The 11,884-nt window shown below is 47.5% G+C and overlaps 1 protein-coding gene and 1 non-coding gene across 2 annotated transcripts; both read right to left on the reverse strand.

Annotated features, from left to right (window-relative positions):
- Positions 1-506: 506 nt before the first annotated feature.
- On the reverse strand, positions 507-7,086 carry LOC148838538 (claudin-15-like). The gene is made up of 5 exons (XM_088911882.1): positions 6,757-7,086; positions 4,492-4,656; positions 3,263-3,344; positions 2,498-2,605; positions 507-2,198 (listed from the first exon to the last, which is right to left on the reverse strand). Exons 1-5 carry the CDS (start codon positions 6,971-6,973, stop codon positions 2,102-2,104), a joined length of 669 nt encoding a protein of 222 aa, XP_088768008.1. The 5' UTR covers positions 6,974-7,086; the 3' UTR covers positions 507-2,101.
- Positions 7,087-9,256: 2,170 nt separating this feature from the next.
- Positions 9,257-9,329, reverse strand: trnai-uau (transfer RNA isoleucine (anticodon UAU)). Its single transcript has one exon. It is a non-coding gene; the product is annotated as a tRNA-Ile (tRNA).
- Between the last annotated feature and the right edge of the window lie 2,555 nt (positions 9,330-11,884).

The raw sequence follows: 11,884 nt of genomic DNA on the forward strand, positions 1-11,884 counted from the left end.
GGGTCATCCCAGGACACTTTGTTTACAATCGGCCTCTAACAGATGCACAAAGACAAGACTTACACACAGCCACAATACACAAGCTAATCTAACACAGAGCCACACACACAAAGACATCACTTACACACAGCTACAAACACCGACTAATATTACACACAGCCCCACACACACACAGAGTAATCTTACACACAACCACACACACAAAGGCAAGACATATGCACAGACACACACAAAGACAGGACTTACACACAGCCACAATACACAAGCTGATACACAACCATGCACACAGACTAATCTTACACACAACCACACACACAAAGACAGGACTTACACACAGCCACACACAGACTAATCTTACACACAACCACACACAAAGACAACACTAACACACAGCTACAATTACGCACATTAAATTTATATACAATCACACTCATAAAGATAAGACTCATACAGTATATGGTTACACACACTCACCCAACGCTAAGAGACATTAAAGACAATCACGAGTAGATTGTAAAAATAGCATTTATTTAAGAAACAATGCAGAATATCTAAAACAGCAACAATAAAATCAGAATGAATATTGCTCAGCACATAATCTGAAAGTTTCTGCCAAAAACCAGCCTGCACACAGAGACCCTGGGACCTATCAAAAGTGCTTAAGTACAACTGTGTCATAATAAACATCAAACGTCATGCTTTTGACAAGCCCTGAACAACATTACCACATCGTGCTGTGTTAGTGTATGCTCCTCTCTGTGCTCTGAGTTTTGTCTCATAAACTCTGTTCCTATCTCCCCAGTGCACTGCGCAAATTCTGCAACAGCTGAACAATAAGGCTGTGTGCTCCCGGGTCTGGGGTAAGTGGGAGTCTCACTGCCTGTCCTGTCCTTACACCAGAAACTACAGAAGCCTTCACTGGTATGTCCAGTGTGACATTCCAGTTTGCAAGTGCTTCATTTTTCAAGATGCTTTCCTGGAGAGTCATCACGAATCCGCATCAGCATAAGACCTGCAGAATCTGCTAATGAGGATGCAATTAAGCAATTACTAAGTTTGATTGTGTAATTAAGGGGTCACTTGAGGTCAAGATTGGAAGACACATTGAGCCCTGAAGTCCGTAGTCAGTGACCCGTTGTGTGAGATTGATGGGCAGGTTAGGATGGAGGTTGTTCTTACAGTGCTATTAAAAAAGCTTATTGAAACTCCAGGGAGGTTAGGTTGTTATACATCACTGCGCAGGGATCTGAGGTTTATTTGGCAGTGCCAGGGCTGTCCTGCACCAGTCCCAAAGAGCCTCGAACCAGCAGCTCACACAGAGTTCTATACAACTCCTGGAGAAATCCATTAACTCAAAAGTCAATAATGAGATCAATTGGGTCATTAAGAGCTTGGGTGGAAGGAAAGGCTGAAGACACTGCAGCCCTGTGAAACTGGAGCTGTGCGGCCCTGATCTACTTCCTTTCTCACTCACACAGACGGTCACGAGCACATCAGCACACGAGAAGGGCTACAAGGAGAGGAGGCAGTCTGGGCCACCTGCCAGGTCTGATCGCTCAGCAGATAGCTAACAGACCCCAAAATCAATGTTATGCTAACTGGGCCTTCGGCATTCAAGATGTTTCGCAAATTGCCAATAGGAATCGGACAAAGTCTTCAATCCCACTCAGGGACCAGGAGCTGAGGGCCATCAAAGGCTTGTCAAGCGCGGCTCGTATTCAGGAAGCGCACGTGTGGGAGTTCTGCGTCGCTGGAGGCGATGGTGATGTGTGTGGGGGGGAGGAGGAGGAGTGCTGAGATTCTAGAGGACTGCTGATGGGATCTGGGATCACAGAGCTAAAGGGAACTATCTGATGACAATCGACAGAATGGCCTCTTCTCTCTCAGAGCCTTTCCTACATCCAAGAACCAAATGTTTTAGGACATCCACCCCTACGCTCATGGTCCAGGGTTGTAGTTTAGTCTGATTATTGCCTTTCTTTTCCATCTCAGCCACAAGGAAACGTGCCGGGAAGCAGGAAGAATGCAGTTGGTTTTTAGAGGCGTCGGCGCTGCTGTTCGGAGCCATCCAGAGCCATCCTGGGGTTCGGGGGTCCCTCATTCACACGTAGGCATTCCTGTCATACTGGCTGGGGGCGTCTCGGTGGGCCGCTGACCCCGAAACCACCGTCCCCCTGTAGGGCTGGTAAGGGTATCCGCTGCTCCCAGGAGAGAGAGGAGACAGAGAGAGCCTGAGCTAGTGCGAGAGGGAGACAGACACTGAGGCAGCTGGGGGGAGAGGAGACCAGGCGGGGAGCATAGAGAGAAAGAGAAGGGTCACTGCCGGACACACTGCTTGTCTCCCGCTGCCCAGAGATATGGGGGTTCAGTCTTATTAGCTGTCTGAAAGCTCATCCTTCCACACTCCCTGCATGTGAGCTCATATGCAAGGCTGGACGCCTTCACTTATGTCCGGACTACACGGACTGGCTGGGAGAAACCAGGCTGATGAACTCACACTTTCTCCTCGGTTTCCATTTTGCAGGCACAGAGCAGGCAGACGCCCCCACAGATCGCCAGCAAGGCAGAACTCCACCCGATGTACAGGCCATCGCCGATCTCGTACCTGAAAACACAGAGGCGCGTCACACGTCAGAGCCGGTGCCTTCGATTCTGTGCTGGCGGCAGATAAGGCACTTGCACCCCGGTACCAGGAGATGGCAGCATTGGGCCGTAAAAATATGTTCATACCGGCGCTTGCGGATGGGCGTCGGCCAGATTTTGCTCCGGTTGAGCATTTGATGAGGAAATTATTTGATTTGATTATGATTATTACGAAATCCATGTGTAACTAATAATGAAAAAATCAGACATGCTTTTTTTTTCCCAGTCCCGAACCTGTGAGATATTTTAAACAGAAATATTTTAATTTAATTGAAAATTGATCCATTATATGATGGAAAATGTCATATTAATTGAACCACTAAATTATAGGCTCAATGTACATGAAGGGATCGATAAAGTCACTGGGTAATGGGTTATTAGTCTCTCAAGAGGCACAGACTACCTCCCCTGGGTCTGTAAATGTCGTTTCCCACAGAGAGCAGCTCTAGAACAAATTCCCTGCCACTAGTTGGTCTGGAACAGAAGTATTGAACTTGAATCTGATGGTTAATGACACTCTTTTTCTTTTCCCTTTTTAGTTCTTCATATTTCCAAAAATTATTTGCATAACAGCTGTCACCACTGACGTCTCCATGATGTTTCTTGAGGTCAGACTCACTTTGTCCCGGGATAAAATGGGTCAAAGAACTCCTTCGTGATGTTAAAGGCGTACCAGGATACAGAGATCATGGTGCAGAGACCTGAGGACAGACACAGGGTTGTTATTATCACTGCCTGCAGACAGACACAGGGCTGTTATTAACACTGCCCGGGGACAGACACAGGGCTGTTATTAACACTGTGGGGGACAGACACAGGGCTGTTATCAACACTGCCCGCAGACAGACACAGGGGTGTTATCAACACTGCCCGGAGACAGACACAGGGCTGTTATCAACACTGCCCGGAGACAGACACAGGGCTGTTATTAACACTGCCAGGGGACAGACACAGGGCTGTTATAAACACTGCCCGCAGACAGACACAGGGCTGTTATTAACACTCCCCGCAGACAGACACAGGGCTATTATTAACACTGTGGGGGACAGACACAGGGCTATTATTAACACTGTGGGGGACAGACACAGGGCTGTTATTAACACTGTGGGGGGCAGACACAGCGCTGTTATTAACACTGTGGGGGGCAGACACAGGGCTGTTATTAACACTGTGGGGGACAGACACAGGGCTGTTATTAACACTGTGGGGGGCAGACACAGCGCTGTTATCAACACTGCCCGCAGACAGACACAGGGCTGTTATTAACACTGCCAGGGGACAGACACAGGGCTGTTATTAACACTGTGGGGGACAGACACAGGGCTGTTATTAACACTGCCCAGGGACAGACACAGGGCTGTTATTAACACTGAAATGTTGTGTTTTCTTTCTTCTCTTTTCAGCATGGAATAAACCTATTACTTGCTCCTTTACTCCCTGTAGAGACACAGTTATTTTCAATAAATTTGCTGAGGGCTGGGGGTGTTTAGGGTATTTTTTTCTGATCTGGGCAGAAGTGTTAATGTTTTCCCGGTTAATTAAACAATATAAGTAAATAAGGACGATGCCGACTGGGGGAGGAACAATGCAGTCAATGCAGCTTCTAAACCATAGATAGGGATATGATGACAGCTCTTCTTAAAGAGGCCCCTAACCACTTGACAACCAACCAAGTCGCAGCTCACCCGGCGCTGAAGCCAGCACTGTCGTGACGTGACCGTACAGCTCCGAAGTGAGCTGTTCGGCCCGCAGTGCCCCTGACTGTCCTGTTTTCCCAGTAGTTTCTGCTCTCTACACCAGTGCCCTGCCCGGTCTCCTGCCCCGCCCGGGGGCCTGGCTCCTTCTTACCTTGCAGCAGGAAGAAGACGCCGCCCAGGCCGGCCAGTCGCCCCTTCAGCACGTAGTTGTCGCCTCCCAGCTTGGTGCACTGCAGCCCAACGATGCCCGACACCAGGCCTAAGGCGCCCATCACGATGGAGACGATCATGAGAGCGCGGGACGCCTGGATATATCCTGTCCAACCACAGGAAAGCGCGAGCTCGTGAGCCACGGGAATGACAGATGAAATGAAGGAAAAATCCAACGTAACAGTAAATTAACGAACGGATGGCCGGTCGCCCGTTTTCACCAATGCAGAGGCGGAACCTCACATTTTTCGTCTACCGCTTTCTATCAGTATAATCGATTTGACGCGATGTTTTTTTTTTATTTAAATTTCAAACGCGCACAAATTCGACCGTTGAAGACGGTTCGGGAACGTCACTGTCCCACTGCGATTGAGTGTTTGCGAAACACATCTTGTGACGCCGAGTTGAAAATAAGTAACGGATTGAAGACAAAACCCTCACTGCATCGGCTAGAGCCGATCAGTCACGTAGAGGGAAATCGATCATCGATGGGTGGGGCTTTTGGGACACGTAACCACCAGCAGTGTTCATCCAAAAGTCAATCTGACCGGGTATCTTGTTGCATACTCCCACAACTCTTCGAGTAAGGAGGAGGAGTACTGCCTTCTGGCCTCAATCTGAAATACACATCCTCATTATTTCCACTCAAGGCTTCTTGTTCACGTTTCGTTGTTAAAGCTAATGTCTTTTGCTGGGTTCCCTCACAGATCCTAATGTCTTTATCTAAACTACATACTCTGGTAATCCAGTAACTCGTATAGACACACTCATAGAGGTAACAGTGTTTTCGGTTGGACTGTCTAAAAATAAGACACTGTTGGGCTCATGTAGTTGCCAGGGATAATATCTAGATGTAATAATGTATAGCGTCGCCGTCATTTATAATTTGTACAGTTAGTATTAAACACGACACGCATGGCGTCCATAAATTAATCCCTATCCTCGGAGCCCAGAAACATATTCGTTTTTCTTTACATGTCCATTTTAATATGCCACTAAATCAGCGTCTTGATCATTTAATTGATAATTAACAAGATAACGGTTAAGGTCAAAGAAATCACCCGATGATTTTATATCTCGATTTCGGGTTTCGGGTTTACTGCAAAATCACATTATCCCGCCCCGTCACAGAGCGCGTTTAAAACCCAGCCTGTCATATACAGCACGCAAATTCCACCTGAACAGCGAACGTCCATTTAAGGGTTTCGATGTCCAAGGACGACGGCATTAATATGAGCAATATCAAGAGCGTTCGTTATTTTTAACAGCGTGTTCAAATGGGCACATACCTGTCCAAAAGACATCTGCAAAATCTTTATGGCTTGCAGATACAGCTTGGCGGAATTCGCCCGCACGCTAATAAAACTACTTGTTCTTCAGAGTCCACTTTGGCCTAATTTCCCCCAGAACCTTCTGTGTCCTCCGGGAATTATTAAAGCACCGAGCTAAAGTTGCGCAGAAACTCGGACAACCGCACATAACCTCTTAAAATCGCTTAGAGAAAAGCAGAATTGCAAAATGCGCAATACGCGGTAAATAATCAGCACAATTAATTGAATCCGTACCATTTATATAAAATATATGTTAAAGTGATGTTTTTGAAGCCATACCCATCTGCATGTTCGCTGAACGCAAATAAAACATCCCTTTTATTGTTTTAGGCAGTAAAATTGGGCACTCCATATCATTCTACTACTGTTAGCGCCGCATTATACAATAATAAGAAAGATCTCTAGTTCATACGTTTCGTAAGTAGCCAGTTCCGAACAAAACGTGTAATTAATTAGACAGCAGTATAAAAGTAAAGTAATACATTAATATAGGCAATTGCAGATAATAATACCAATGGTATCAGAATAATTATTCTTATTAACAACTCTGCGACTACTATTGTCTAGACTGCTCGTATTCTATATTAAAAGCTGTATCACCGCCGCCGCTACTCGTACTGTTGGCCACTAGCGCTTCTACACAAACAGCTCCAGAACCTGTATGTTTCAACAGCCTCACCGCGTTTTGGTGTTAAACCGGACCTGTAACACAAGGCGGGCAAAGTCAAGTGGTATCTTGTCTTCTTTTAAACGAAGCACAGAAAGCTCTCGTTCCCTTTTCCGTGAGCGTTAATTCTGTGACTGCTGAAGGAATAATCTACAAGCTCATGGCGGGAAAAGAAGAGGAATATTAGCGCGTCGTGTGATGTGTTTACCGGACAGGGCGAGCAGAGACGGGAACTCTCGGCAGTTGTGGACTCCGGTCGAATCCGTGGCGCAGGACATCCACAGGTTTTCGTAGATGGTGGCGGTGGTTATAACGCTGCCGTCCACGGTCGATACCTTCCAGTATCGATTGGGTAGCGCTATCCCGACCATTATCCAGCCCAGGAACCCCAGCATGTAGGCCAAAACCTCCACAGCAGCATTCATGACTGCGGGCAGGCAAGTCTTTTTGCTCCGTCGTGTTTCCTTGCTCGGTCGGTCTGCCTGTGCTGCCCGCAACCCGTGTCTTCTCACGGAGGAGGTCCGCACTGTTTGCTCAGATCAATAACGGTCAGATGCCGTGGGGACTGTATTATCGATGCTTTACGGTCCTCCTCCTCACACACACACACCTCCCCCTTTCCTTCATGGAAAATTTACAGGTGTTTTGCGGAGAGAAGAAAGCGAAGATGGATTCCAATGTTCAGAAGAGCAGCGCGTCCTTCAGCTTTGATCTCCGAGAGAGTTTTATCAGATACATCGATACCGGCTCCGGAGATTTAACTTGTAACTCCATCCTCGCCTGCCTTGGACGCGGGGACGTTCCGGCGCAGATCGGGAGCGCTTCTGGCTAAAAGTAACGACGTCTCAAAAGTAAAAACCTACAAGAAGCACCGACTTTGACAGAAATGATTTAAGTGATCCATCTGAATCACAAACATATAAAAGTTCGCCACTACATAGGGTTCTATAATGTGCCTTGAAAATATATAACAATAATAATTTCACATTATTAGACAAATGATCATCCGGAAGGACAATCACCTCTATCCATATATTATAGGCTTTTCTAAAGAATACTGGGACTACCTACTTTAATATGAATTAGCTTGTTTTACAATGTTTTTTCTTCTGTAGTTTTATTAGCTTGTAAATTCCAAAAAGCCAAGCTTTTCGTCTTAAAGGGTAAACCACAACAGTCGCAGAGGATAAACAACTTTTGAAATAAATTCCTTCGTTATATAACGCGGGACTGCGGGCGTCAAACTACCCCCCCCACACCCGACCCGTCGATGTTTTTGAACATATTTTATCTTTCGGTTTTCATGGGGGCGAACTTCGCCCTCTCGTCAGCGAAAGGTGAAAATAGGCCTAACCTCGCGCGTGCCCTCTCTGCGCCCTTCTGATAAACGTTAAATGACAGGCTCTCTTATCATTTTACCATCGCAAATCATCGAGACGTTATCTGGGGAAAAAAACAAATCAAAATAATCGGAATCGTTCTGTCACAGCAATACCCCAAATTAACAAAGTGCCCGAGAGCCAGGTGACTCAGAGGGACAGCCCGGCTCAGGCTAGCAGTTCCAGAAAAGCGTCCATGCCCCAGATCTCGCCAGCCCAAGCCAACAGGCAGAGAAATGACTGGAACGGGACAAGCCCGCGGGTGACTGGCGACGATCTTCTACTTGCAAACGGGCCCAGGCGAAAAGGAACCGAGAAGATTCTGAGATTCAGGACTCCAGGCAGAGCGGTGCAGCGCGTGAGCCGCAGGGGGAAGAAACACACGTTAGAAATAGGAGAAGCGTGATTCGAGTGCGAGGAAGCTGCCTACGAATGAGTTTGTGTCGACGTACCATTTCCATCTTCAAGACAAGATAATAATAATAATTAATAATTGCTTACACTTAATATAGTGCTTTTCTGGACACTCCACTCAAATGGGGACTCCCCTCCACCACCAGCAGTGTGCAGCCCCACCTGGATGATGCGACAGCAGTCATAGTGTGCCAGAACACTCCCCACACACCAGCTCACAGTGGGGAGGAGAACAGAGTGATGAAGCCAGTTCAAAGAGGTTGACTGGTAAGGGCCAATGGGAAATTTGGCCAGGACACCAGGGTTACACCCCTACTATTTTCGAGAAATGCCCTGGCATTTTTAATGACCACAGAGAGTCAGGACCTCGGTTTTATGTCTCATCCGAAGGACGGCACCTTTTTACAGTATAGTGTCCCCATCACTATACTGGGGCATTAGGACCCACACAGACTGCAGGGTGAGCGCCCCCGGCTGGCCCCACCAACACCTCTTCCAGTAGCAACCTTAGTTTTTCCCAGGAGGTCTCCCCTCCAGGTACTGGCCAGGCTCACACCTGCTGAGCTTCAGTGGGCTGCCAGCTGTGAATTGCAGGGTGACATGGCTGCTGGCTATTTGAGATAAGATAAGATCACTTTATTGGTCATATACAATTTCTTGCATTAGGAATTTGTCTTTTCACATTCCCCAGCTTGCTCTCCATGAGACACACAGGCAGGGAGAGAGAAGCTTGGGTTCAGAGCGCAGGGTCAGCTATTGTACAGCGCCCCTGGAGCAGCTGGGGTTAAGGGCCTCGCTCAGGGGCCCAGCGCAGTAGGATTCCTCTGCCGGCCGTGGGATTTGAACCGGCAACCTTCCAGCCACAGGCACAGATCCTGAGCCACAGAGCCACCGCTGTGCCCCAAAAGAAGATCTTGCTTCCACTGGGGCTCGAACCCAGGACCTTCTGTGTATAAAGCAGACGTGATGACCGCTACACTATGGAACCACAACCAAAACAACCTCATAGTGACAGCTGGGCTCGAACACCCGAGCTGAGGCATAAAAGGCACACACTTAAGCCATTACACCACAGATGTAATCACATCAATGTAGTAAAACAAACAATTTCGGAATCAGCAGTTACAACTGCAGTTTAAATGGTGGACAGGTTGTGCCAACCTCCTGCAGTCCACCAGTAAGGCCTCATTAAGAACTCTGTGTACAATCTTGGATCAGAGTCCCCTGGTTAGAAAGGGTATTGCTGCCGTAGAATCTGTATGGAAAAGAAGACTAAGACACACCCAGGAGGATGTCCTTGGACAGGCTGAAGAACTGAAGGTTTTAGTTTGGCAGAGAGGAGACCAGAGTTGGTTACTATGACATCATCCAGATTGGGCTACACACTGGTGGTGGAGGGGATCCCCATTACCCCATTAGGGGATGGAGTGGTGGCACTGTAGCTAAGGATCTGCACCTGTGGGTGGAAAGTTACCAGCTCAAATCCCCTGGCTGGCAGAGGAATCCTACTCCGCTGGGCCCCTGAGCAAGGCCCTTAACCCCAGCTGCTCCAGGGACGCTGTACAATGGCTGACCCTGCGCTCTGACCCCCATCTTCTCTCTCCCTGCCTGTGTGTCTTGTGGAGAGCAAGCTGGGATATGCAAAAAGACAAATTTCTAATGCAAGAAATTGTATATGGCCAATAAAGTGATCTGATCTTATCTTATACCTGTAAAGCTATACCTGAAAAGCGCTATATAAGCTGTTCTTATTCTTATTCTTAAGCTCCTAAGTGCCAAGCCAGTAATTAGACTCGACAGTCTGCTCTCTTCTCCACGTTCTCTTTTTCGCGTTCTTTGTGGTTCCGGGTGACCCGGAGCTGAGCCCAGATTCGCGCCGCCGGGCTGGGTGAGTGTCAACTTCAACCAGGGGAACCGCCCTCGCGTCTTCCCTCGCGGAGCGCGCGAGAGGACGGGCGCTCGTGAACGCCGCCTGCGCGCGGGGGTTCTCGGACAGGTCGCGTTCCCAGAACGCAGGACCGCGGAGGATGACGGGTGCGGAACCGGCCAAACACGGCGTCTGTGTCGGCGGAATATGGGAACTGTTAATATCTGACTACTGCAAATACACATTTGTGGGCATCGATTGATCACTTAAACAAAGTTCTTGTGCTGGGAAGCTTTGAACTAGTTTTTTTTTCGCAATTATTCACCTTCACAAGTTCTGGGGAAGGGATTGTTTCCATTCTTTTTACTTTCTGTGTGTATACAGTACACCTACACCGACGGCAGTTATTTACGCACAAAAAAGGGAGATTAACGTCTCAGGGGAATTACATAGCTCTACTGAAAAGAAGGAGAGATTGGATTGATTGATTTTCGAGGAAAATAAAACATCCCACCTCAAGTTGAGTTTGCAAATGTTTTCTTAGCGTTACAATATGTACCGCTATTCCCCGCTTTCTCTCCGATATATTTTTAAGTGACCTGCTACACTATAATAATTTAATATGTAGTTCAGGTGGGCAGCTACGTCAGCGTGCCTAGGCTGCAAAGGAACAAGTAATTGGTCTATTCCCTGCTGAAAAGAGAAGAGAGAAAACACACCGTTTCGGCTTCAAACGTCGTGTTTTCTTTCTTCTCTTTTCAGCATGGAATAACCCTATTAATAATTTAATATGTTAAACCGGATACGTGGCTGTCCTCCATGAAACCACCAAAGGAGAGGCCCTTGTTCCTGGACAACAGTGCGCGGCAATTGAACGGGACAATATCGATCCGCGCTCTCTCCCTGCCAACCTCCGGCTGACGTCGCTACTGCGTTTCCCCCCATCTTTCATTCCTTTCCTCATTGTTTCATCTGTTAAACATTACCACACAATACAAAGCCTCTCACCATTCAGACATTCTGCAGGTTCAAGGAAGAAATTGGTCAAATATTTTCGGCCCGGGCCCTCCGTGAAGAATTTCCTGCCGGGCGGAACAAAAATAAACACCGCGCTTTATTAAATCTCCAGGAGAGCTACCGCCGACACAGTGAGCCGGCAACCCGGAGCCGAGAAGCTCATAGACTGTGCTCCCCCAGAACCTCCCCGAGCGCTTAAATCATGTCACCAGGTCCATTAGTGACTCAATGAGCCCCGGTCCCCAGCGCTTCAGAGTCCCAGCCTTGTTATCAGTCGGGATCCTAATGAAATAAAAGCTCGCAGCGGAACCTCTCTTTTAAACCAACAGGTTTCTGAAAGGCTGTGAAGAATATATCTCACCGATCCCACACCAATCCTCCGTTATGAAGAAGGTGAGGTAATAACAGCCCCGGATTCACCCTTTAGTCTCCTCTTTCGCTGTTTTGAGGACTTTATAATACTAAACTCTCTTAGAAGCTCAGGTGGGGAGCTGCGTCAGTTTAGGCTGCAAAGGAACAAGTAATAGGTTTATTCCATGCTGAAAAGAGAAGAGAGAAAACTCAACGTTTCGGCTCTGAAGCCTTCTTTAGGTGTGAAACGCTGTGTTTTTCTCTCTTCTCTTTTCAGCATGGAATAATAAACCTATTACTTGTTCCTT

The sequence above is a fragment of the Atractosteus spatula genome, chromosome 3 (genome assembly GCF_055471065.1).
Source record: "Atractosteus spatula isolate fAtrSpa1 chromosome 3, fAtrSpa1.hap1, whole genome shotgun sequence".
NCBI classification, from domain to species: Eukaryota; Metazoa; Chordata; class Actinopteri; order Semionotiformes; family Lepisosteidae; genus Atractosteus; species Atractosteus spatula.

Bases quoted from the DNA above. Each gene is read 5' to 3' on its own strand.
- LOC148838538 (XM_088911882.1), bottom strand. From the start codon at position 6,973: ATGAATGCTGCTGTGGAGGTTTTGGCCTACATGCTGGGGTTCCTGGGC. The intron at 2,606-3,262 runs GTGAGTCTGACC...CTGTGTTTTCAG, and splicing joins CCATTTTATCCCGGGACAAA to GTACGAGATCGGCGATGGCC. The intron at 2,199-2,497 runs GTGAGTTCATCA...TCCTGGGAGCAG, and splicing joins ATGGAAACCGAGGAGAAAGT to CGGATACCCTTACCAGCCCT.